The 26,607-nt window shown below is 46.0% G+C and overlaps 1 protein-coding gene across 7 annotated transcripts in view; it reads right to left on the reverse strand.

Moving 5' to 3' along the window:
* RGS6 (regulator of G protein signaling 6) overlaps positions 1-26,607 on the reverse strand; it is a 210,572-nt gene that overhangs the window by 11,429 nt on the left and 172,536 nt on the right. For 4 of the 7 annotated variants that reach the window (XM_083747319.1, XM_083747316.1, XM_083747317.1 and 1 more), the window contains 3 exons: positions 24,360-24,546; positions 12,839-12,928; positions 1,669-1,722 (listed from right to left, as the gene is read on the reverse strand). In XM_083747319.1, the coding sequence (XP_083603445.1) occupies positions 1,669-1,722; positions 12,839-12,928; positions 24,360-24,546 (331 nt within the window). Of the gene's footprint in view, positions 1-1,663; positions 1,723-12,838; positions 12,929-24,359; positions 24,547-26,607 lie in introns of those variants that run through there. The other 3 variants (XR_014566294.1, XR_014566293.1, XM_083747320.1) reach the window with 3 other exon arrangements.

The raw sequence follows: 26,607 nt of genomic DNA on the forward strand, positions 1-26,607 counted from the left end.
GGGAAACGGAAGCTGGTTTAAAGGCTTGCTCTAGCTGTCTGGGTGTTTGTCTCCTTCCTCCACAGTCAGTTGGTGTATTTGTAAATAAACACATAGTTCAGAAATCGACAATCACCTCCAGCATTCTCTCCCTTCTAAAGAATACGATACTACAGCAGCTGTCCCTGGAACTTTCTACTGTTTGGGGAAATGGGAAACAGTATGTGTAGCCTAAATTGAAAACAGATGTGGGGTTGCTGTTAAGTCCTCTGTGATTCATAATGTAGCGAGGACTTCTCCATAGAATAATATCCAGGCAGTGAAATTGTGGAACAGCAATAGGAACTTGGCACAGGTTCCCACTTTGCTTCTTTTTCACTCATGCATTCATACCTGAGTATGAAGCCCATGTGGTCAAAAAAGATAAAAGGAAATTAGTGGTTGCTGGTGTGAATGAAAGAAGCTTCAGACTTCGACCTCAAGATCCACCTCTGATCCACCTAAGGTCTTCCACTTAGGTGGCTGAAAAGAGAAGACTTAGTAGCCTCTAGCTTACACGCCTTTGGAAGGGGATTACATGGAGGATAAGTTTGTCGTTGGCTACTAGTCATGATGGCTGTATGCTACATCCAGGATCAGAGGCAAGCATGAGTATCTGTTTCTGGGGAATGACAGCAGGAGGAGGAGGAGGAGGAGTTTGGATTTGATATCCCGCTTTATCACTACCCAAAGGAGTCTCAAAGCGGCTAACATTCTCCTTTCCCTTTCTCCCCCACAACAAACACTCTGTGAGGTGAGCGGGGCTGAGAGACTTCAGAGAAGTGTGACTGGCCCAAGGTCACCCAGCAGCTGCATGTGGAGGAGCGGAGACGCGAACCCGGTTCACCAGATTACGAGACTACCGCTCTTAACCACTACACCACACTGGCTCTCGAGAGGGCTATCACGCTCAGAAGCTTGTGGTTGGTCACAGAATGTTGGACAAGATAGGCCTTTGTTGGATCCTGCAGGGCTCTTCTTATGGTTCTCATGAATGGTTGAGGAAATGTTATACATTCTATTCTACAGCCAGGTTCAAAGAGCAGCTTAAGCTCACACTTTTGCTAGTCTGGATTTATTTTGTCCTCTTCTTCTTCTTTGAATTGCCAACCACTAAAGGCACATCACAAATTACTTTTAAAGCTCTCTTCCGTTTCAAAAGCAATTTGCCATGTGCTGCTGCATGAGGAAAAAGTACTTTTTAATGAAATACTATCAGGCTCATGGAACTAGTCTCACGCATCTTTGCATAGGATAGCTGACATTATTCAATCATAGCTGACCATTCCAAGATATTTTAGAGGCCCATGTTAGATCAACAGAACTGTAATGGATTTTTGAGCCTGAGTTCAGAATCTGCATGCGCTTTTATGAATGAAAATTGTAAGTTGTCCTTTATTGGGCAACTGGTTTGAAACAAGTTCATTAAACATCTCTTAAACCTAGAGCCTTGTGGGGAGCATTCTGCTTACGTTAGACTGGGGTACCATCACTGGCCGAAATCTGCATATCATGAAATTCTACCTTTTTATTGTATAGGAGTAAACTACACAGGAGGTGTAAAATTTAATAAAATAATTTCTGAAATAAAAGAAAATGCTGAAGAGAAGGTGGGGAAAAGAAAGAAAAGCAAAAGCAAAATGAACTTACCACGCTGCGAGTGAACTTTTCTAGAGAAGTTCTACGACCTTGCTCATTCTCGGGCTTTAGAAGGGGAAAAAAAAGTTAGGAAGGAAAAACTACTGAAAAAGAAAAGAAAAGAAAAGAAAAAGAATCCCTTCAGCTTAAATTTTGATCTAAAAACATTAGCAAAAGAAAAGAAGAAAGATAAAACATCTCAAAACATGGCAGCTACAATTTGCAAGAGCAAAGCAACTAACTTTTGTATTGTAATATTCTGGTAACTTCTCCCATTGGGAAGTATCTTGTGTTCCGTGCTTAAAATGCGGCTCTGGAGGTAGCTCTAGTCCAAACTTACATAGCTCAAGAGAAAGATACGTAATGATGCATTCTGCATCTGTCTTTTCAATAATTCAATCAATCAATCAATCAATCAATCAATCAATCCCTGAGCTTTCCCTTCTGTGGTTCAGGATAGAGCCTAAACTTTCCCAATCAGCACACGATGGTCTCCTACCATTCAGGATAGGCTAATTGGTTTTATAAAATGAACCAATATGGTACTAAAACCAGTCATTGCCCCTATCCAACATGGAGCCACCCATGGAAATACGCTTGCTCTCCTCACCCCTGTATGTTGGATGTGTCTTTTAATTTGAATGGTGATGCATTGCCTTATGGGGCCATGAACCACTTGTGACTGGATCAGGGCCAGTATCATTCAAGACTGACCTACTTATAGCTTTATTATCCTGTTGTATAGCTCTACACAGGTGAGACGCAACATATACAATGGCTATAGCACAGTGGTTTAGACTGTGCTATGAGGAACCCTAGGGTTCCTTGTAGGTTTATCAGGAATCTCTTAAGTGAGAAGGACAGTAATGGCAGGCAAGTTTCCATAATAAACAGGACTGTCCACCACCAATTTATTTTATCCTAAAATATGCAGATGCAAGAGAGCAAGGATGAGACCAGGGCCAACCCTGCCATTAGACAGCAAATGTAGTGGATGGAGAGCAGCAGCAAGATGTTGGGAGACAGAGCTGGCTTGCGCTGCTGCCCTCAGGTGTGTTGGGTTGAAGTCATCCCATTGCCATTGTTGGTAGAAAGTCTCAGCCACCAGGATTGGCCAGCTTCTGTACATGGCTTTGGGGGCAGGGGGAGGCACCAAGGTGAAACTATGATGTGGTGGTGGTTGTTGTTGAAAAAACAAATTAATTATCTGCTAGAGCATATAAATAATATAATTTCATCATAACAAGAAAGCCACCAACATTTTGGGTATGTGGCTGTTCTCCAAAGTAATGTGATTCATTTGGCATAGGACAAATCCTAGGAACTATGAAAGAAGAGGTAATTTTGCTAGCAAGCCTGCCATTTTGTTGAATAAAGGGATTAAATGGTGGTGGTGGGGAACAATCAGCACATCATCGGGGGGGGGGGGACTACCCTACCTCCAGTTCACTTGTGGTTGGGAAGTAACAGAGACATGTGATTATGAATGTGTTTGGTGGTTTTATTAAATCTGCACTTTCTTCTAAAATGAAGTGTCAAGAAATCAGAGAAAAAGAGCAGACCTGCCACCCTTCTAAGCAAAGGAAGAAAGGGAAATCCTTTCTAGCAAAAGGACACTTTTGCTGAAGGGAGTTAGGAACATTGGGAAGTTATCTAAAGAGCAGGGCTTTGCACAATGGTACTAAACAATCTGCTTTGCAAGTGAATGTTTCTGTAATGGAAAACTTCCTGTCAGATGGTGCTGCATGGGGGCATGGAAGGGAGAAGAGTGATGGCAAAGGGTCAAGTTCTTTGGAGAACTTTCAGCACAACCAATTCTACTCCTCTGGAATACAAAAGAAAGAATCAGTGCTTGTGACTTACAGATCAGATCTACGAGCAGATGGAAGAGAAGTGAAAGCGGGTGATAAAAGATTGCTTCAAGAATCTGCCTAGAATAGGGATGAGGAAGCTCTGGCCCTCCAGATGGTGGCTGGGGCTGATGGATTCAATACTAGTCTGTAGGAGCAGGCAAGGGAGTATCTGGTGAACTCTTTATGTCAGGGATGGGAAACCTTTGGCCCTAAAGACGTTGTTGGACTATAACTCCCAACATCCCTGACCCTTGGCCATACTGACTGAGGAAGACAGGAGCTGGAATCCAATGACATCTCAAAAGGTCAGAGGTTTGCTATGCCTGGAGTGCAGGGATTAATCAGATACTAGGCATTAACATATAGCCAGCCGTACAAACAGGAAGAAACACATCTTTCAGGTCAAAACATATCATAAGAAGCAAGGAGAAAAAATGGGAACTGCTGTCAACACCAGCAAAACTTATGAGCACAAGAAAAAATTAAGATGCTTCAGTATAAAGGCTTCTTGGGGCTGTGCTACACAGGAAGCAGCCTGACCATTTAAGAGGAGTATCATCTGGCTATGCTGGGGATTGAACCCGGGACATTGTGTCTGCTGCTATGCAGACGCTCCACCCCTGAACTAAGGCCTTTCCTTCAACTTCTTTTCATCTGGTTCTGGTAGTTTTCCATGTACACCAAAATAGAATCTTAATGGCAAAATCTCTGGTGCTTGAGATTAAATGCTCAATTAAAGAATGCATTGAGATGACCTTTGCACTGGTAGTTTAGCACAGCAATTATTAGAAAAGATGTCTGTAAATAAAATATTTTAGGCCTCGGTGTGAGGAATTGAACTCTGAACCTTTTCTGAATGGTCTTCAAATTGCCTTGCATTCAGCATCAAAGAGTAGAGCAAGACCTTTTTTTTAAAGAAAAGAAAAGCTTCTTCTTTGCAAGTGGGACCTCTAGGTATCCATAATTAAGAAAAGCTGAGGTTTGGGATCAGAGAATCTTAAAATATACAGATTTTCTTCCGGGGCTTTTTGTAGTGTCTTGCTTTGGGAGACTAAAGGAGTTCCATTTCCTATTTTAACACTTGTTGCAAAACACCGGTTCAGAAAGACCCTGTATCTGAAAGCAGGGCCCTGAAAGTGCAGCCCATGGCCTTGTGGATGATGCATAGCTGTCAAGTATCCCTTATTTGAAGGCACAATTCCTTATTCCAGCGCCATGTCCCGCTGCTGTCCCTTATTGATGGATGTCCCTTGAATGTCCCTTAAATGATGTCCCTTAAATTTCAAAGGAAGCAGCTCCTCTCCCTCTCTCTCTGCTGGCCAGGGAGGAGGGAGGTTCCAACTGTGTTGCTTGGCTGCGTTGCTCACCCAATAAGAAGTCTAAGAACGACTGGGGGGTGGAGCTTGCATGCCTTGTGTGTGGCTAGTTAATGCAAGCTGAGGGGTTTTTTGAATGCTGGACGCCATTTTGTTGCACATGCTGCTGCAAACTTTGCAGTGCAAAGCCAGGCCAGGGAGCCATCTTAAGTTGAGGATGCATAGGCCTTGTGGTGCATGTGATTCAGGTTCTATTCAGTTGAACCTCTGGTTACAAAGTTGGTTGGACAGTGTTCTCAAAGCTACCAGCATGAGTTTGACCAGACTGCAGGAGGACAGGAAGACTGGAGTGCCTGGAACAGGTGAGGCTGCTGGTCCCTTATTTTGGCTGCTGGTCCCTTATTTTCAAGGCTTCTGGTCCCTTATTTTCAAATCTGTAAGTTGACAGCTATGGGATGATGTGCACAGCTCAAGTTGCACAATGATGCTTATCTGCGTCCTGATGAACCGAAGGGATGTCTCTTGGCCTTCTTATTTGGGGCCAACATAGCACAGTGGGGAGGGGCTATCGTTCAGTGGTAGAGCACATGCTTTGAATTAAGAAAGGCTCGGGTTCAGTCCTTGGCATCTCCAGGAAGGCCTTGGAAAGACTCCTGCCTGAATCTCTAAACTGCTGCCCGTCAGTGAGGATAACACCGAGTTGGATGGCCTGATTGCGCATTAGGCAGCTTCGTAAGTATAGATTTTGGGAAATTAATAGAATTGCATTAAACCACAGCTGGTTCTAGATCCCTAATGGGTTGCATCCAATGGTGTTTAATAGGAGATGATGAAACTGGAGATTTCCAAAGTAAGGAGGGAGCTTATTTTGGCTAATTCCCTCTTCTCCCTGCAGCATCTTGTGCCACCTCCCATGCTTGTTCCAAAGCGTCCCGCAAACAGGGATGTGGGTTTTCTGGGAAAGTTGTCTGGAAAACCTTCCTATGCAGATGAGGGTAATTTGCATCAGAAAATGTTCATTGGGAAATGTTCAGGTTGCAACAGAATACTGTATGATGCCCCAGAGAGCTATTTAATGTAGTTAGTTTATTTTACAGGTATTTAGTAAACAAAGTTAAAAACCTAACTAATGTTTATTTGCACTTTGCATTAATCCATTGTTATGAATGAATGTATAAAATTGAATTTTCTGCAAAACCAAAAACCCCTCTGCCCCACAACACTGCTCCTAACCACCTGGAGCAGATTTTTTTTGGGGGGGGGTGTGCACAGTCTGCAGCGGGAGAGGGAAGTGGTGAAAATTGTTTTCCTTCCTCTTGTGCTGACCAAAGCCTCTGCTGCGTCAAATAACCTTCCATCAGTTCAAGAGGGAACAGCAATGAATACAACCTATTATATGCCTTTTCTTGTGCTGAAAGAGATTGAGACCAAATCAGTTCAGAGCCTATGTAATGATGAAGCAAAGGGTGTGTGCTCTGACATTTCCAGTTCAAACTGAGACACAGAATTATTAGCTTGCATTAGGCAAACAGTGGGTTTCCTCACCAGCATCTCCTCTTTCCATCTGCAGCATGGGAACAATAATTCTGGCCTACCTTACCAGGTTCTTGTGAGGATGGCTGAAATATTGCACATCAAGCATTCTGAAAACGGACAGGTACTATAGACATAAGCCTTGCTTAGGCATTATGCCTGAACAGGAAATGCCAATACAAGGGACATGTAGGCAGGGCAATTCCCCAATGTCCTGCCCTACCCCAACCTTCCTAAACTGAGCAGGAAAGTCTGGAGGGGGTTTCCAGGCATGCTAGACTAAATATGTTTTTAGACGCCTTCCTGCAATCAGGAAGCCCCTCTGCTATCAGAGTGCTTGTTCATGAAAAGGACTCCGAGTGCATTGTGGGAAGGTTGTGGGCGGAGTAAGTGGAGCTGATGCATGTGGGGGCCTTAGGGGTGGGGTGAACATGCAAGCTCCCACACCTCCCTGCTCATGTTGACATTCCCTGCTAAGCCATCACACCTGAGCGCGGCTATGCTGAGGCTGCAATCCTAAACACACTTCCTAGAACATAGGGGAACGTAAATTCCACATAAGTATGCATAGCACTGCACTGCAAGTATGACAAATAGATTGACACAGATCAAAAAAAGGATAGGTGTGCATTTTGTGATCAACAGTATTCCTGCCTGACGAAGTATGCTCAGATGATAACTTGTGGGTGACTAGATCTTTGTTGCTTGGTTGAGTCCACTAAAAGTGAACATTCTGGGGGCAGTTTCGTAAACCTTGATGAATTTAATTGGAGCGTTCTGTGTGTCCCTCTTAAAGCAGGGAGAATAATTACAAACCTAACCGTTCTGTCTGTGGCAGCATGTTAACATAAGTTCTGTAAATGCAGAATTCAGCACATACAAATATGCAGGGGCTGGCTTATGCAGTTTTCAAACATGCAAAAACAAAAAAAAGGGTTGTGGGGGGAGGGCAGTTGCCACAAGAGAACAAATCAACCCATTGTTGTAGCAAAGAGTTGGGCATAGCTATGTAAAGTAAAAAAGCTTTGATAAGGAAAGCGCTCATTCCAGTTAGCTGCAAGGGGATGAGAAAATGTGGGTCCACAAGTTTACTGTATCTGCATTCTTTCCCCTGGCTTTGCTTTAACCACACAACATGATTGTTCCTCCTCCAACCCCCAAATATCTAGTTCTTCGAATACAAGACCTAGTGCCAGGATGTGTCATTCCTGCAGGGGATTTCACATCCAAGTCATTTTGCTGCAGAGCAACAAATGAACTCCCCCCCCCCCCGCCCCAAGTTAAGGTGCACAGGACTCCAGAGGCTGGCCAAGTTATTTTGGCGCCTGATGCAGAAAACCTCACAACTTCTCTCTCCTATTAAGTAAAGGTAAAGGGACCCCTGACCATTCAGTCCAGTCTTGACCGACTCTAGGGTTGCGGCGCTCATCTTCCTTTATTGGCCGAGGGAGCTGACGTACAGCTTCCGGGTCATGTGGCCAGTATGACTAAACCGTTTCTGGCGAACCAGAGCAGCGCACGAAAACGCCGTTTACCTTCCCGCCAGAGTGGTACCTATTTATCTACTTGCACTTTGACGTGCTTTCGTACTACCTGGCATTAAAACACAACAATAAAAGCTATTTTATTTACCCATTTTCTGCCTTTTCAGGACAACCAAATTCAACTGCTGGAGGCAGCCACCCCATTCAGCTTGATGGTAGGCTGCATATGCACCATATATTTAAAGTACATGACTCCTCCCCCCAGCCGAATCTTGGGAACTGTAGTTTCTTAGCAGTGCTGAGAATTGTAATTCTGTACTTGAAATGCCAGGAGTTGAAGACTGGGAAAAACATCACCTAGCAGAAGGAGGAACAGTAGGATACCACCCTGGGGTAAACATTTTGAATACTTTAAAGAACTCTTGTATGTACAATTGACAGATGGATAGTTGGAAGTCCTTTTTATTTATTTTTCTTTTTTCTCTTTTTCCTGATCTTCCTTTTTTATTCTTGTATTGCTTTCTCATTCCTGTATTACTTTTTTGCTTTCCTTTTTACTTTGCTCTTGCTTCTGTTTTGTTCTAGTTGTTGCTGTTGTTGTTCTCTGGGCCAATGAGGGGATTCGATGCTGGTGAAGGACCCTGTGTGAGAGGCAGGGAAGCTCTTCCAGAGCGGGAGGGGAAGAGAAAGGGGAGCTCCCAGGTAAGAGATGGGAGGGTCCAACTCTTTCTTTGTGAAACAAGGGTTAAAAATCTACCCATGAGAGAGGACTTTGTATTTTTCTCTTCTTCTTTTTGTTTTTGTTTAGATTAGTTTGTTTTTTATTGTAATGTATTATGAAAAGTCTTAATACAATCTTTTTATATATATAAAAAGAACTGTAGTTCTGTGAAAATGAACTACAGCTCCCAGGATTGTTTGGGGAAAGCCATGTGCTTTAAATGTATGGTGTGGATGCAGCCTTAGACCTAGGTTACAACAGCAATGAAACCCCCAGCATGGGGCTAACATAAAACATAAAATTTAGCTGATACTAACAAACATTCAGGGATGCGGGTGGCGCTGTGGGTAAAACCTCAGCGCCTAGGACTTGCCGATCGTATGGTCGGCGGTTCGAATCCCCGCGGCGGGGTGAGCTCCCGTCGCTCGGTCCCAGCTCCTGCCCACCTAGCAGTTCGAAAGCACTCTTAAGTGCAAGTAGATAGGTACCGCTTTATAGCGGGAAGGTAAACGGCGTTTCCATGTGCTGTGCTGGTGCAGGCTCGCCAGAGCAGCTTCGTCACGCTGACCCAGAAGTGTCTCCGGACAGCGCTGGCCCCCGGCCTCTTAAGTGAGATGGGAGTACAACCCTACGGGCAGGGGTACCTTTACCTTTACCAAACATTCAAAGGGACGCGGGTGGCGCTGTGGGTTAAACCACTGAGCCTAGGACCAGAAGGATCAGAAGGTCGGAGGTTCGAATCTCCGCAACGGGGCGAGCTCCCGTTGCTCAGTCCCTGTTCCTGCCAACCTAGCAGTTCGAAAGCATGTCAAAGTGCAAGTAGATAAATAGGTACCCCTCTGGCGGGAAGGTAAACGGCGTTTCCGTGCACTGCTCTGGTTCGCCAGAAGCGGCTTGGTCATGCTGGCCACATGACCCGGAAGCTGTACGTCAGCTCCCTCGGCCAATAAAGCGAGATGAGTGCCGCAACCCCAGAGTCCGCGACTGGATCTAATGGTCAGGGGTCCCTTTACCTTTACCTTTAACAAACATTCATGTTTAGATAGAGGGATGAAAAATGATATGATCAATGGTTGTTATCATGGGACAATGAAATAGTGTTATATTACCATGAAGTTTGAAATAAGAGGTAATGACTATAGTTCTTTGCCTGCTGATGCACACTTTTTCTGGATTAAAACAAGATGTACACTTTACTCTCACTCTTAACAATATACATTAGTCAGTGGTGTCCAAACATTTTTCAAAGAGGGTCAGATTTGATTAAATGAAGGGCCGTGGGGGACGGCCAAAGGGCCAACCAGCGTTTTTTAGGATTGACGTTTTTGAGCTTTTTAAGAGTTGGAGCTGGAGTTGTTGTTGACCGGTGGGCCGGATTAGACCCCCGAAATGGACTCTGAACATGCCTGCATTAGATGTTTCCCTCATCAACTCTTAGAGAGCAGGGCAGGCATTGCCCTAACAACTGTGGGGTAGCTCAGTTAATGCTGCCTCCCAGTGTTGCAACCAGCCATCTTCCTAGTCGGTCAGGACTCAGAGACAGGGTTGTGCCCCTGCGCCTTCCAGCTGAAGAACACTTTGCATCAACACATCCTTATAGCTTTCCTTTGGGATGCTTTGCTTTACAGAGCTCACTTTGTTTCCAAAGCTGTCTTGGACTCTTGTTTTTTTAAGCAACTAAACACTTTTTGCTGTCCTTCTGCAGCAGTGAAGCTTATATACCCTTTCTAGTTTTGAAATTGAAACAGAACTCCAGCAAAGCTTACATCCTCCTGAAACAACCTCTTACAATTCCATTAATTATTTCATTTTCTTCACAAAACAAAGCAAACAAGCAAACCAACCAACCAACCAACCAACCTTTGGTTACTTGATCCCCTGAAAGCACTTGGGTACAAAACCCTACATCTGAAAAAAGAAAACCACTACAGGTGATTGATCACCCAGCACCCACAGTTCAGTTATTCAAGAAGGTTACCCCTTCTGGGACCAGACTACTAGAGGAATCTGTGGCACCAGTTGAAGATCCAGACTAGGACTACATGTATACCTTAAATAAAATCTGATGCTTTGCATCATCTGACAAGATTCCAACAGAAGCAGCAGAACGATGCTCATAGGTAGTCACTTTGCACCCTGAAGCATACACTAAAAGGAAGGTGTACTTTAAAGAAGGCCTCTCAAAACAGTAACCCATCAAGTCCACAATCCATGTGTGGCAGCAACCCAGCAGTCTGAAGATAATCAAGCAAATAGGACCTTACCATAGTACCTGCATTTTCCCATTTCAACGTATGCCACTAAAACCTGCCTGAAGTCAATGTCTGGTATAAGAAAACCTCTTATTTGGTCTGTTGCCTCTATACAGCATTCACAATGGCAGACAGCATGGAAAATATGGTTCTGGAAAATACCTGGCGTACTCTTGGAGCTAAGTGAAGGCTGCTTCAGAGTACAACAGTTTTCGCCCAATTGTTCTAACACATTCAATCCAATCTAGTTGTCTCCACAGTGCATGAGAGGCCGCCGCCACACTAACAGAAGTGCGAAGGCTTTGCTCAGTAACTCCAGCTGTGCTTCTGAGCTCCTGAACAGAGAAGGGACTGCTGGATTGTGGGAAATACATTCTAACCATTGAGGGCACATTGGAGCTGCAGTGGAGGCTAACTTTAATTTGGCAGCATATGGAAGCCCCAGCAGGATGGAGACAGCAAAGAGCAAAGCAATAGGAAACGGCAGGAAACCCAAGCTGCAGAAGCTGGGAAAACTCTGCACAAAGTGTCTTGAAGGTCAAAGGCAAATGAGAGAAGTGGGGAATTCTCTCAGATGTCTATCCAACATTGTTCTAGGTGGAGGAGCTTCTGAAAGACGTTTAAACACAGCCACAAATGGAGATAAAACTACCTCTGCTCCCCACCCTTCTTCCTTGCCTGGATAATCAGGTGATTATCAGCGCAACAAGAAACCCTTTGTTTTTTTGACCTGGATGGAAAACATATTGCTGATAATGGGCATGCAGATGCCAAAAAGGCAGAAAGGAATGGAAAGGTGTGCCGCTTTTGAGGAGTTCCCAGTCTTACTGTAATTAGTTTAAAATTAAATGGAAAAAAGTGGAAGGGGAGAAACCACATACAGGAAAGTGCAGGTAAAACAGGAGGGGAGGGGAGCCGATAAGAAATCATGACGAAGTCTCCATGCAAGGCATCCCTTACAAGAAAAGCTACAAAGCTTGACATAAGACACTAAATGGAAGAGGGTTTTGCGCTACTTCCCAATCATTAGTTACTGCCATGGTTATGAAAAATAAAGAGATTCATAGGTAACGTTACACAAGATCGCATATTTGTCCTAAAGGAGTTTAGAATGGGACTTTAATGCCTTATGTTTAGTTTGAGAGATCCTTGTGGAGGAGCTGTAACTCCACGGTGGATCCCATGCTAGGTCCCAGGGTCAAGCTCCGACACCTCCAGTTAAAGGTCCTCAGGGTCAAACTACACATTACACCTCCTCCTTAGCATGCAGCTGTGGCCCCAGGTGTCCTCCCCTTATGTAATTGCAGGTGTGCCCCCTCCGCTGGATTGATATTAGAACTGCAACGGGTGGAGAGGGGAGGCAATGAGAACTTAGTGCCAGTGGGAACTTTTGAACTAATCCCCATTGTGTTGCTCCTAGGGAGGGATGAGCTGAACAGTGCCAGCAACATCAGGGTCCTCCATGGCTGCAAATAAGGAAAGACAGGGATGTAGCTGCACATTGTGCATCAAGTGTATTTTGTCATTTGACCCTGAGGTAGAAGAGTTGAGAAAGGAGGATCGGGCAGACAGCCAGTGTGCTCCACTGATGGTCGAGCCTAGGAAACTGCCTTATACGGAGTCTGACCATTGGTCCATAGTGCTCAGCATTGTCCACAGAGACTGACAATACACCTCTCTAGAATTTCAGAAAGGGGGTCTTTCCCAGTCCCACTAGGGATTGAACCCTGACCCTTTGGCAATCAAGCCATTTGCCCCTTCCCAATGACCAGGCTCAGAACTAGGCAGCTTCTAGTTCACATGATCCTTGCAGAGGATGCTCATAGTAGGTCTTCCTCATATTGACTGCTGTTTATAGGGATGCCAAACATGGAGCTTCAAGGAGAAAGAAAGAAAGAAAGAAGTGCTTTCAGTCAGCAAGAAGCCCCCCAAATAACTTATTTTTCATGTTCACACAGCAGCAAGCGGCAGGCAGGAGTCATGAAGTGCTCAGAGATGCAAGCATGTCCTTCCCGACAGATACCTTCTTCTTTGCCAGCAACAAGTCTTGGTAAGCGTTAGAACGGAGGAAACGTGCATAGCTGTCGCTCTTCATCAGCTTGTAAATGTGCTCCTGTGGGAAGGGAAGAAACAACCGGCTGAGATTTGTTACCGGGACACTAGTCAACATTTCCTGGCCACCTAGAAAAGAGAAACACCAAAGAGGCTTCCTGGATACGAAGCAGGCATTTATGAATACTATACAATATTTATTATTTGTGCATTTATCTAAAACATTTCCATCTCATCTTTCAGTCAGCAGACCCTCAAAGCATCCTATCAGAAGCTGGATAGAATTCATTCAGGAACAGACTTGATCACCCAAAATACAGATGATTAACACAGCTACTGATACACAGATGTACAGATGTTCTCTACTGGTGAAGATGGGGCCATTGAGAACACTTTGAATCTGCTAGACCTGTATCTGCCATTGCAGCATGTTTACAGTACAAACATTATTGCTGTAGTCCAGCTAGAGCAGCCTTCTCCAACCTGGTGCCCCCCAAATGTTGTCGGACTCCAAGTCCCACCAGTCCCAACCAGCATGGCGAAAGATCTGTAGTTCAACAATACCTGGATGGTGTTTGGTTGGGGAAGGCTGAGGTGGAGTGAATGATCCTGGTACAGAAGCACCTCTGCACACGTAACGTGCAAGGTTCCCCTTGAATTGTATCCAGGGGCATTGGCTAGGTATTTAAAATGCCTATTTGCATATGCTAATACATATGTATGCGTATTCATGGCTCTGGCTGTGAATATGGCTCTAACACTAACCCCAACCCCCCTCTTCAAACATATACACAGTTCTCCTTTCCTATTCCATCCACCCCTATTCCATCAAGCTATTGCACATATTTACAAGTTCCTGTCACCAGTCAATACCACCTGCACTTGATATCTGTAACGGAGCGAGCCAGGCAGCAAATCACACAGGTCAAAGTTGGTGTTAACACTTTATTAGCAAAAATACAATCTTCACCGACTTGGCTGAGTGTCAGGCCTACTGAGCACACCAGCTCCTTCCTTGTAGGTCTTACTCCATGAAACCAGTTGCCAAGACTAAAGGTTCCCGCCTCCCCAAGCCATCTACTGGATGTCTTCTCCTCTCCAAGCAATCGGATACTACTTCTGCATGCAGCCTGCCTTTGCTTTGCACTTTTCATGCCGCTTGTGGTTCTGGAAGTCAGGGAGGGAGGGCGCTTGTTGCAGCAAGAGAGGGAGATCCCTGTGACTCTTCACCAGCCTGACTCATCTCTGCCCCTTGCCCTTTCCCACTTGCCTGCTTCAACTTCTGCCTGATTCTGGAGTACTGGAGGAGGAAAGGGGGGTGGGGGGAGTGTACCGCCCCCAGCACCATCAGGGAAGGGGGTACCATCACAACCACCCCCCAGACACATGCCGTGCATCCCCCCACCGCGCCAGGCACCATGCCCCTGTAGGCGCCACGCCACACCCCCAGGACTCACGCCACGCCCCTGGGACACGAGCCACACTCCTGCAGGCAGCACACCACATCCTCAGATGCATGCCACACCCTCGTGGGCGGTGTGCCACGCTCCTGGGATTCACGCCACACCATGCCACACCCCTGCAGGTGGTGTGCCACACCTCCGGGATGCACACCACGCCCCCAGGACGTGCGCCAGCCATGCCCCCGCCTGCTCTCCACCCCCTGTGTCGGAGCATGCAGTTTTGCCACTGTTCTGGAGTTCTCTCTGCCACAGATTCTCCCAGTACATTAATTTTTCCAGAGTGCCTCTTTGTTGTCACATAAGTCTTCTACATCCGCACTGCACTGCTCAAAAAGAAGCAGCAGCAGCAGAACAAAACAAACCACAAAACACCAAGCCAACTGATGAATAGTTATTTTTGCAGATAACCAAATATGACTCGTCTCTAAGAACTGCCTATCTTGGGACTGGTAAACCACTGCAACTCTATTATTTTCACTGGCAGGCAGCAGGGCTTTTTCCCCAGCCGGAACTCACTTCTGGCACCTCTCAGGTGGGCATCATTGCCACTTTAAGAGAACAAGGGAGGCGTTCATGGCGAGTTCTGGCACCTCTTTTTCTAGAAAAATAGCACCGGCAGGCAGTAATTGTTTAAAATTATTCCCAAGCTTGGAATGTTCATGAAGAAAACGCTGAAGGAAGAAATTGGCAAATGACTGGCAGACAGTCTCTTCTCTGATTGCAAAGTTTTGCAAGCTCCCCTTTCCAGATGAAGGGCTGGCCCAAGAATTGCAGCACTCCTTTTCATCCTTTGTGCAACTTGTGCTGGGGAAGCTGCACTCACCTTTGCAACCTGCAGAGAGTGCCCTCCAGCTGTCGCTGCTTCAGAGTCGCTTTCGCTGTCATACCTGAGAGAGCAGCTGTCTGCAAGGCCTCCGGCTTGAATTATAGCTTCAGCAATAGTTAATACTTATGCAGGCAGTGGATAGAAACTCTTAGGGTAACAGATTATATTGATTAAAGTCTGCACCCCTATGGAAATGCCAATAATATCTGCTGATGCTACAGGACTGCTAAAATGTGTGCGCAGCCCACAAAGAAAATATGCAATTAGTTCTTGGCATGGAACAACAGATTGCAAGGGCAGGGGAGTTGGCAAAGCGTTGATTATGTGAAATATGTGAAGCCAGTTTAAATCTTCTCTCCCACTGTCCCCCTGGACCTGTCCTAGGGCACCTACTGTTACTCACAGTTAATTACATCACCATTTTGAAAGACCCAAGTAATGACTTGAACCCTAACACCTGGATAGAGCAGTTTCCAATAACAGCAGGGGTTTCCAGCATGGTGCCCACGGACACCATAGCACCCATTAAAGATCACAATAAATATCTTCTCAAAAATCTACTGTGCATGAGAGACTGTTGTTTGCCCTTCCTGATCAGTTTCTGTCATCAATGAGCTAGACTGCCCCTGAACATGGAGGTTCCATGTACTCTGTTCATCTAACTTTGTTGCCCCATTTAGCTGCCATGGTTTATAGATTTTGATAGAGCTATTTTTATAGGAACACCGATGTGTGAATCTACATTACATCAAATGTACGAAGCTAATGTGGATATATCAAAAATGAAAAATTTAGAAAAAGCGGCCCAAGGGCAGGGGATAAATTCAGAATTCATATTTTCTAACTTCAGTTTTGATCTGTGGATGTCTAGTACACATCCAAACCCCCAGTCTGAGAGGATTTGAAAGCACGCGGATGCAATTTCTCTTTATGATTTTATGTGCCCTGAATACTTGAGGGAAACTTTTACCCCTTTCAGCCCGTTGCTTCTGCCTCACACAGCTCTTAGGGTGAATTTGTTCTTTTCCCTGTCTCAGCTCCATGTGCTTTGAACACCAGTCTGGGTGAAACAAAGGAGAATTCTTTTCCTTCAGCTCCTTCTTTTTGTACAAAATGCATATCTCTGAGTCCTGAAGGGAAGCCAGGAGGCCCCTAATGCTGCAAAGGGGCCTGACCTTCCCAGACCTTACTGTAATTCTATCACCATTGAAGGTTACATCTGTTTCTACTGAAAATGTAACTCAGTCCAGCTGGTCTCTCTCCTGCCCCTTTTTCTGGCATGGCGAAGAATGGGATGGGGAAACCTCATGTATCAGGCTGTTTAAAGACACCAGAGTAGGCCTAATAACAAAACCATGACAGCCTGTGCTATCCCATTCATATCTTCTGTCAGGCAGACTAATAATAATAATAATAATAATAATAATAATAATAATAATAGTGTTATTATTTTATTTGTACTCTGCCCATCTAACTTTGTTGCCCCAGCCACCCTGGACAGCTTTCAACAAAATATAAAAACACAGTAGAACATCAAACCTTAAAAACTTCCCTCTACAGGGCTGCCTTCAGATGTCTTCTAGAAGTCGTACTATTCATTTACTCATTCATTCATTTAAATATTTCTAATCTGCAACATTTAAAATATATAATAAACTCAATCCACAAATATCCATAAAGTATTATTTGAAACACCATAGATGTTTGGTTAAAAAAGAGAAATCCATATTGCAAAGGCTTGCCTAAATAGTGCCATTTTCAGAAGGCAGGGATAGCTCCCTGCTGAACCTCCACTGGCAGGGAGTTCCACAGGGCAGAGACTGTCATGCTAAAGATCTGGCCCTAGTGAAGGACAGCTGAACCTCAGGGGTGTGGGGAAGCACCAGAAGAGCAGTCTAGACTTTGAAGGCCCATCTTTGAAGAACTAAAGCTTTCGGAAGACCTAGGCACCCGCCCCTGGAGAAGCAAGAAGAAGCAATGGCAGCGGCTTCCAGTGAGATCTCGTGAGAGCTCCACAAATCTCATGAGATCACACTGGAAGCCATCATTGCGCAATCCCAGCAAGCGAAGCTTTGGCAGGGTGGCAGCACTTTCCTGTTTCACATCAGGCGGCAAAATGGGACGGGGCTGTTGGTTGGTGTCGCAATATGATTGACTTTGTGAGTATAAAGAGTAAAGAACATGAAGATATAATGGTTGATAACCTATGCCCCCTCCCCGCCATGCTAATAAATCAGTCAGGAAAGTCTAGGAAGAAATCTCCAAGCACCAAGGCTGACAACTGAGGAGGGAGGGAAGTAAAACCTTGCTATAAAGATATGGCTCCCGCATTTCCCTCCTGTTACGTACAAGCCATATCTCTGGGAAGAGATGAAGGACATTTTTCTAGAACCAAATGGAAAGGAACACAAAACCACAGCTACCCTGAACTCCAGATGGGTATGTGGGAGGTGGGATAAGATGGAGGCTGCTTCGATAAGGCACCTGCTTCAAATCAATCCACGGCAGGAAGATCTCAAGGCTCCCTCTCCTCCTACACAACCGTTGAACAACAACAACCCTGGCTAGGACACAGGGTGGGCAACCAGCCAGTCAGGGCCTTGAATGTACTAGACAAACATCCTGGGAACAGCTGAACTGTTTAAAATTGTGTCACTTTTATCTCTGTCTTCTGCGCTGAGTATTCAACAGAGCTAATCAGAATATAAGAAAGCATCCCTATTTTCCTTTTGTTGTGCAAACCGAAGAACTCCCCCCCTTTTTTTTAAGTGCTTGAAGAAAGAACAAGGGGAAAAGGAGGTTTCCCTTGCCTTTCATAACTTCTCTGGAAAAGCAAGAGACAGCCTGGACAACTTGCAGTTGCAGTGTGCAGTATTCTGCTGAGGGTCCGCTGCTGTTGATGCCACTGTCCTGAGACCCTATACCTAGTTTGCCAATAGGCTTGTGGCCACTACTGTAATTGCCAAAAAGGCCCTGGGGCAAAACCATGCGATTCTGGGGCATCATGGGCAATTATAATGGCAGCCACTGACACTAATATCACCACCACTGGCAGAAGGTCCCATTCACAGGCCCCTCGTTCCTCCTGGAAATAAACAGAAGGACAAAGCATCCTCAACCACTTGGCAACATTGAGAGGGACGATCCACCAGCATGAGAGACATGACAAAGGAAGCCATATTTAGAGCACTGTAATCCTGGGACGCAGGTGGCGCTGTGGGTTAAAGCCTCAGCGCCTAGGACTTGCCGATCGAAAGGTCGGCGGTTCGAATCCCTGCGGCGGGGTGCGCTCCCGCTGCTCGGTCCCAGCGCATGCCAACCTAGCAGTTCGAAAGCACCCCCGGGTGCAAGTAGATAAATAGGGACCGCTTACCAGCGGGAAGGTAAACGGCGTTTCCGTGTGCGGCTCTGGCTCGCCAGAGCAGCGATGTCACGCTGGCCATGTGACCCGGAAGTGTCTCCGGACAGCGCTGGCCCCTGGCCTCTTGAGTGAGATGGGCGCACAACCCCCGAGTCTGTCAAGACTGGCCCGTACGGGCAGGGGTACCTTTACCTTTACCTTTAATCCTGGAGTTGTACCTGCCCATATTAGGGCTCTGTAGATCTCTTGCTTTTTCAGCATGCCCAAGACTGCAAAAATGGAGGCTGTCAGAGAGGCTGTCACAATAAATGGTTCATGACTGGTGCTCAATTTGTTGCGTCACAAGTCGCTTGGTCTCATGTAAGTATTTCAGGCCAAGCAGGCAGCTGCCTAAATGTACTCTTACTCTTCTAACTCCACCTGCAGCAGCATTTTTAAACATTCAATGCTAGTGGTTCTACTATAGGAATAGCTGGCTTTGCTATTGGATTAAACACATTTGCTGCTTGACTTGTAGCTACATAGTCATAGAAGAAAAAAGTACCGCGAGTTCATTTTCTGTTTCTAGATACAGTCATACCTCGGGTTACAGATGCTCCAGGTTACAGATGCTCAGGTTATGGACTGCCGAAACCCGGAAGTACCGGAATGGGTTACTTCTGGGTTTTGGCCGTTATTTACAAAACCACTCATATAGAGATGCAAAGACCAGAAATGGTCAGAGTCAGCACCTGCTTTGAGAGTTGGCTTTATTCTCCCTACTGTATACAGTGGTACCTCGGGTTACATACGCTTCAGGTTACAGACTCCGCTAACACAGAAATAGTGCTTCAGGTTAAGAACTTTGCTTCAGGATGAGAACAGAAATTGTGGACCTCTGGAACGAATTAAGTACTTAACCTGAGGTACCAATGTACACTGAATTCTCATCCAGGTACACACTGGGTCTAAGAAGGCAGGATCAAAGTCACAAGTTCTTAGCAGGAGATTTAGTTCATAGAATCATAGAATCATAGAGTTGGAAGAGACCACAAGGGCCATCGAGTCCAACCCCCTGCTAAGCAGGAAACACCATCAGAGCACTCCTGACATATGGTTGTCAAGCCTCTGCTTAAAGACCTCCAAAGAAGGAGACTCCACCACACTCCTTGGCAGCAAATTCCACTGTCGAACAGCTCTTACTGTCAGGAAGTTCTTCCTAATGTTTAGGTGGAATCTTCTTTCTTGTAGTTTGGATCCATTGTGGTCAACCAGGACTCCTAGATCCTTTTCACATGTACTGCTCTCAAGCCAGGTGTCACCCATCTTGTATTTGTGCCTCTCATTTTTTTTGCCCAAGTGCAATACTTTACATTTCTCCCTGTTATAATTCATCTTGTTTGTTTTGGCCCAGTTCTCTAATCTGTCAAGGTCGTTTTGAAGTGTGATCCTGTCCTCTGGGGTGTTAGCCACCCCTCCCAGTTTGGTGTCATCTGCAAATTTGATCAGGATGCCCTTGAGTCCATCATCCAAGTCGTTGATAAAGATGTTGAATAAGACTGGGCCCAAGACAGAACCCTGTGGCACCCCACTAGTCACTCTTCTCCAGGATGAAGAGGAACCATTGATGAGCACCCTTTGGGTTCAGTCAGTTAGCCAGTTACAAATCCACGGAGTGGTAGCATAGTCAAGACCGCATTTTACCAGCTTCTTTACAAGAATATCATGGGGCACCTTGTCAAATGCCTTGCTGAAATCAAGGTAGGCTACATCCACTGCGTTCCCGTCATCATTCAGCAGTTATATATTGTGGCATCATATACATATCATCAATACATATCATCAATTGCATAAGTTATTCAAGTATACCATTCAATCTCCCGCTACATTGAGAAGGAAAATGTGTGATTGTAAAGTGGGAAGGTGAGAGCTGATCAGTCAATGAATCCTTTGTGTCAGTATAGCGGCTACCCCATTTTCCTTGGGAGTAAAAAACAAATTTCCACAAAGAATGAAGTTGGCTAGTTCACACCAGCCTTACCCAATCTGGTGCCCCCCCCAGATGTTTTGGACTCACAAATCCCATCAGCCCCAGCCAGAATAGCCCACAGTCAGGCTCCAAAACGCCTGAAGGGCTCCAGGTTGCAAAATGTTCACCTACACAAAAGCCCAACAGAAGGGTACAGATTCTCTGCAGGGTCCCCAGCCGTATAATGTCTGTCCTGTTTATATTTTAAATTGTGACTCAGTCATCTTATCAGTAGCCAAGAAACCACAACATCCTTATCCTCCCCATGTATTCCTCTGCGAAGAGCATGTTGCCCACAAGCTGAAATATTTGCAGGGGAAATATGGTGATTTTTCTTGCAGTTTGGGGTTTTTTTGGCACTCGAGTGGGAGTAGAGGGACAGGATGTGGCTTTATTCAAACAGCCTACAATAGCAAACATTCTACATTACAACAATAACTTGTCAGCACTGTAGGCCACATTCCAGCAAGTGTCAGCACTATGATATATTTGGTCACGTCTATGGGGAATTAGAAGTGAAAAACATATGCAGAGGAGTATAATGGATACGGATCTGTATCCCTTGAAAGGCAGGGCAAAACCACATTGTGGGTGTAGGCTTTGGCTGTGGGGTAATTCTCAGAACAGAACTACCATCTGGGCTTGCCGTATGCCTGTGTTATCAGGGTGGGGGGACTTGTAACGATTGGCAAATGCTGTTTTAAAGCCCACTATGGAGATACATCGTCTGCTGCAAAGCCACAGTGCATTGCCTCTGAAACACAGTGCAGATCAACATGTTGAACGATGCGTTTACCATTATGCACTTACTCATTTGGGGGAAATCCTTTTTCATTTCCTGTATAGAAAAACAATCTGGGCTGCTATGTCTTTTTTCTAGGCACCATTGCCTTCTAAAGCAACAGGACCGATCTAGCTCTTCTCTCCTTCCCTAAAATATATGCCTGGCTGCTTCCCATTTCTATGTCTCAGCTGATCCAGCCACACCAGTTACATTTGGGCATGCTGCTAATCAAATAGGCATTATCTGCATTTGTTTATTTATTTTTTGGTGATGGGCATCACTTCTGAAACTCATCCCACTGGACTTGCTGCCTTCTGCAAATGCTTGGCAAAAATGGTAACTCTTTACATGGTAGGTGTGCGTGAATATGAGAAGCAGGGTTAAATTTCCCAACAGTGATCAGAATTTAGCTCCTATAAATAATCTCCGTAGGACAATATAGTTCAAGTACCTGAGACTTCCTTAAATTCAGCTAAGGACTAAAGCCTTATGTGGATGCATGCAGAGCCCACCTGCAGTGAAGGAGGGGCGTGGCACTCACTAACTCCATCTCCTTCCTGGGCATACCTCCGAGCCCTGATCACTCATTTGGGCTCTTCCCCACATGTAGAATGAATGCACTTATGAGAGATGGCAGCAGACTTCCACTCCTGCTGCTACATGGGCCCACGCACAAGCATACCCCAAAAGGATTCAGAATTCCTCGCTGCATGGAGCCCTGCCATCACACCTGTGCAGAGTGTGGTGATTGGCTTTTCATGGTGGAAATGGCAGCAGGTAGCGCCAGCTGCTGCCTACCACGCACATACTTACAGTGGTGCCCCGCAAGACGAATGCCTCGCTAAACGAAAAACCCGCAAGACGAAAGGGTTTTCCGATTTTTTAGCGGCTTCGCAAGACGAATTTCCCTATGGGCTTGCTTCGCAAGACGAAAGCCCATAGGGAAATCTCCGGGGACAGCGGGGAAGCGCAGCGCGCCTTCTCCTCTGTTCCTGGACCTGTCCTAAGGCTTGCGGTGGGAGGTCCGGGAACAGAGGACAAGGTGCGAAGGGCTTCTCCTCTGTTCCTGGGGCTTGCGGTGGGAGGAGGGTTTTTCCTCCCCACCGCCAACATTCAGAACAGCATTCTGAATGTTGGCGGTGGGGAGGAAAGCCCTCCTCCCACCGCAAGCCTTCAGGACAGGTTCGGGAACAGAGGGGAAGGTGCGCAGCGCTTCTCCTCTGTTCCCAGACCTGTCTTGAAGACTTGCGGTGGGAGGAAGGTTTTCCTCCCCACCGCCAACATTCAGAAGGCTGTTCTGAAGGCTGGCGGTGGGAAGAAAAGCCCTTCTCCCCCCAGCCTTCAGAAGAGTTCCCGCCTAGGCTGCGGATAGCAGCCTGCTGCCCCACGCGAGGGGCGCTCTTAAGCAGAGCGCCCCTCGCGCGGGGCAGACATTCGCCGCTTGGGGAGCCCTGCAGGGGAAGTCTTGCAGGGCTCCCCAAGCTGCGAATGTCTGCCCCTCACGCGGGGCAGCAGGCTGCTATCCGCAGCTTGGAGAGCCCTCTGGACCTCTTCTGAAGGCGGGCGGGGGCAAAAGTCTTTGTCTCCCCTGCCTGCCTTCCCGGGGGATTTTAAAATGCTGGCGGGCGGCAGCGCTGCCACCCGCCAGCATTTTAAGATCGCCCCGGACAGCGGAGAAGTCCTCCGCTGTCCCGGGGTTTTTAAAATGCTGGCGGGCGGCAGCGAAGGAAGGCGGGGGGGAAGCAAAGACTTTCGCCCCCCCCCCCGTCGGCCTTCAGAAGAGGTCGGGGGACAGACTGTCCCCAGACCGGGTCTGAAGGCGGTTTCCATAGGAACGCATTGATTGATTTTCAATGCATTCCTATGGGAAACCGTGCTTCGCAAGACGAAAAACTCGCAAGACGAAAAGACTTGCGGAACGAATTAATTTCGTCTTGCGAGGCACCACTGTATTCTATGCATGGAGAAGAGCCATAGCAAGCAAATAAGGCCCTTCTCTCCATGTGCTGGACATCACTCTGGAACAGGGGCCACTCTGGTAGATCCCAGGATGCATAGGCTCTGTCCAGTCATTGATAGCCACCAAATCAAGGGGTGCATGGAGCAATTATTGTGTGTCACCTCCTATGCAAACATGATGTTCAATGAGCTGATATTAAGAAGGCAAGAACCATTTGATCTTCCCTTGGATGCAGATTCTACACATTCTAGGGCTTAAGTTTAAAAAGATAAGCACTGCATAGCGAAACCTTTTCCTCCCCCAGCCAACCCAAGGATGTTCCCATTGTTTGTTCTCTTTCCCATCTTGCATAGTTTTTGAATAGAATAGCCTCATATCCTCCCTACCACATCACTGTTTTCTTTTACCTAATTATGCCTGGCTTACTGCACAGGAATGCGATGTCTGTGAACTCCTGTGGGAACTCGCTGCTTAATTTGAGCCAGGGTGTGCCAGGTCTCACCCTTGAAATTTGTTTTCAATGCCAAGGCTCAGCCCCCAGAAAACGTGATATGTCATTATAATGTGTTTGCACTGGTTATCTCATGCTAAAGGAGAACTATCTCTCAGTTCCTGCTTCAAACACTTTCAAGCACTAATGGGACAGAGAGAAGTGTGGTGCCAGGTTTGTGTGTGTGCGCGGGGGGGGGGGTGTATCATAGAATCCCAGAGATGGAAAGGGATCCTCAGAATCATCTAGACCAACCCCCTATGCTGCTGTCCCATATAGGGATTGAATCTGCAACCTTGGTGTTATCAGCAACACACTCTAACCTTCTGGTAGAAGGAGCAAATTCAACAAAAGTCCCATGGATTTTGTGAATGAGCTAGGTTTGGGAGCATATCCAATTAGTTCCTTTTTGAGAATACATTTATAGTGTGAATTGGCTTATCCAGCTCTTGTATTTTTGCCCGTAGTCCTCATTGTATCTATTAACTGGCTAAACACAAGTACATTTTCTTGACACAATTCTTGCCCAACCTGAAATTAAAAAGTTACATCCCCTCCTCTGTTCTAGTGCACTATTAGGAATGACACCCAAGTCCGAACCTGTGCATCTTCATATGTGTACCTCCCTGGGTCTTTGACATTTTGGCTTGTTATCTCATAGCTGTGAGAGTCCAGGTTGATGGCACTCTGGGCCCCAGGAGCGAGGAACTCTTGCCAGATATCTTCCACTCTGGTAGCTACATCTTGCAATGGTTGTTTTTTCAGGTCTTGGACAGCCAACCAAAACCTGTATCAAGGGAAAAGACAGGGAAAATTCGTCTCAGAGATGTGCTTCAACCTGAGCTACCAAGGCACTGGCTAATCCCAGTCCTAGCTCCACTGAAAGTTACATTAAAGAAAATTCATTTATAGTACAGAAGCTAACATGTTATGCAGCCAATATTCAAATTATGTTAAACGCAACTCAGTTACACTAATCCAGCGGCTCGTGAAACAAACTTTGCAAGAACCAAAATGTGATAGGTCTAACCACTAGGAAAGTGGTCGCAATTGTGGTGCATTTGAGTCTATTGTGGTTTGAGTCAACATGGAAATGCTGTTAATGTAGGAGATAAATTGAGATGGAATGTACATTAAATCCAATGTGGAATTTACATTCATGTAAAGAACTGATAGAAAACACAGTGGATTTCTTTTATAAAAAACTTCATCTGTGAAATTGCCTTTATTCAAGATAGATACTACAATGTGCTCTATGTGGGGCTTTCCAAAGGCTGCAGTTAGGGCAGAATGCTGCAGCACAGTTGCTGACAGGAGTGAGGCCTTGCCAGCATATAACACCTATGTTCAGAGATCTGCACTGCTTGCCAATCTGAGACTCGCCCAAGTTCAAGGTGTTACTATTGATATGTAAAGCCCTTAACACCTTGGGACCAGTTTACCTATAAGATGGCCTAAACCAACAGGTGCCCAGTCAACCACTTCGACCGGCAGAATTGGCACTACTACAGGTGCCATATAATACCCATTCTGCATTTAGTAACAATAATAATTTTATCATTTATACCCCGCCCATCTGGCTGCATGTCCCCAGCCACTCTGGGCAGCTTATCCTTGACATCTGAAGAGAGGGTGTTCCACAAGTAGAGCACCACTGCCGAGAAGGTCCTCTGCCTGGTTCCCTGTAACTTCACTTCTCGCAGTGAGGGAGCTGCCAGAAGGCCCTTGGAGGAGGACCTCAGTGTCCAGGCTGAACAATGGGGGTGGAGATGCTCCTTCCATTATACTGAACAGAGAACTTGATCATTTAGTGCGGCAGCACCCCAGACTTTGGAACTCCCTGCCTGTTGAGATCAAGCAGGCGCCTTCACTGTACTCTTTTTGGCACCTGCTAAAAACATGCTTGTTTAGAAAAGTCTACACAGATGCCTAGAATGCCAAGGTAATTTTAATCTCTTTTAGTATTTTATCTTTTGTATGTTATAAAGTCATGCTGGCCACATGACCCAGAAGCTGTACACCGGCTCCCTCAGCCAGTAAAGCGAGATGAGCGCCGCAACCCCAGAGTCGGCCACGACTGGACCTAATGGTCAGAGGTCCCTTTATGTTTTAAAGTAGGGTTATGATTTTTTTATTGATTTTACTGTTTTATCTTTTGTATGTAAACCACTTTTTTTTTTTTACAATCAAGCAGGGTATAAAATCTACGAAACAAACAAATAATTTGTACATGTACATACACAATTTGCTGTTTTACACTGCGTGCCTGAGTTGCTTACTCCTTATAATGTGCTCATATGCTTGTCCAAGTGGATCAATATAAATCATCTGGAGCTGATAACACACCAGAGGAAACTCAAATGAGGCATTTACATTTTATCAATGCTTAACATGACATATCGATGCAACTGGATGTGTTCACACTGGTGTGGGGTGGATGTTGCCTACACATGCGTAACAAAAATATCCCCCTCCTAGTAAAGGTAAAGGTACCCCTGCCCGTATGGGCCAGTCTTGACAGACTCTGGGGTTGTGCGCCCATCTCACTCAAGAGGCCAGGGGCCAGCGCTGTCCGGAGACACTTCCGGGTCACGTGGCCAGCGTGACATCGCTGCTCTGGCGAGCCAGAGCCGCACACGGAAACGCCGTTTACCTTCCCGCTGGTAAGCGGTCCCTATTTATCTACTTGCACCCGGAGGTGCTTTCGAACTGCTAGGTTGGCAGGCGCTGGGACCGAGCAGCGGGAGCGCACCCCGCCGCAGGGATTCGAACCGCCGACCTTTCGATCGGCAAGTCCTAGGTGCTGAGGCTTTAACCCACAGCGCCACCTGCGTCCCTATCCCCCTCC

Source organism: Podarcis gaigeae, assembly GCF_964106915.1.
Source record: "Podarcis gaigeae genome assembly, chromosome: 1".
In the NCBI taxonomy this organism is placed as follows: Eukaryota; Metazoa; Chordata; class Lepidosauria; order Squamata; family Lacertidae; genus Podarcis; species Podarcis gaigeae.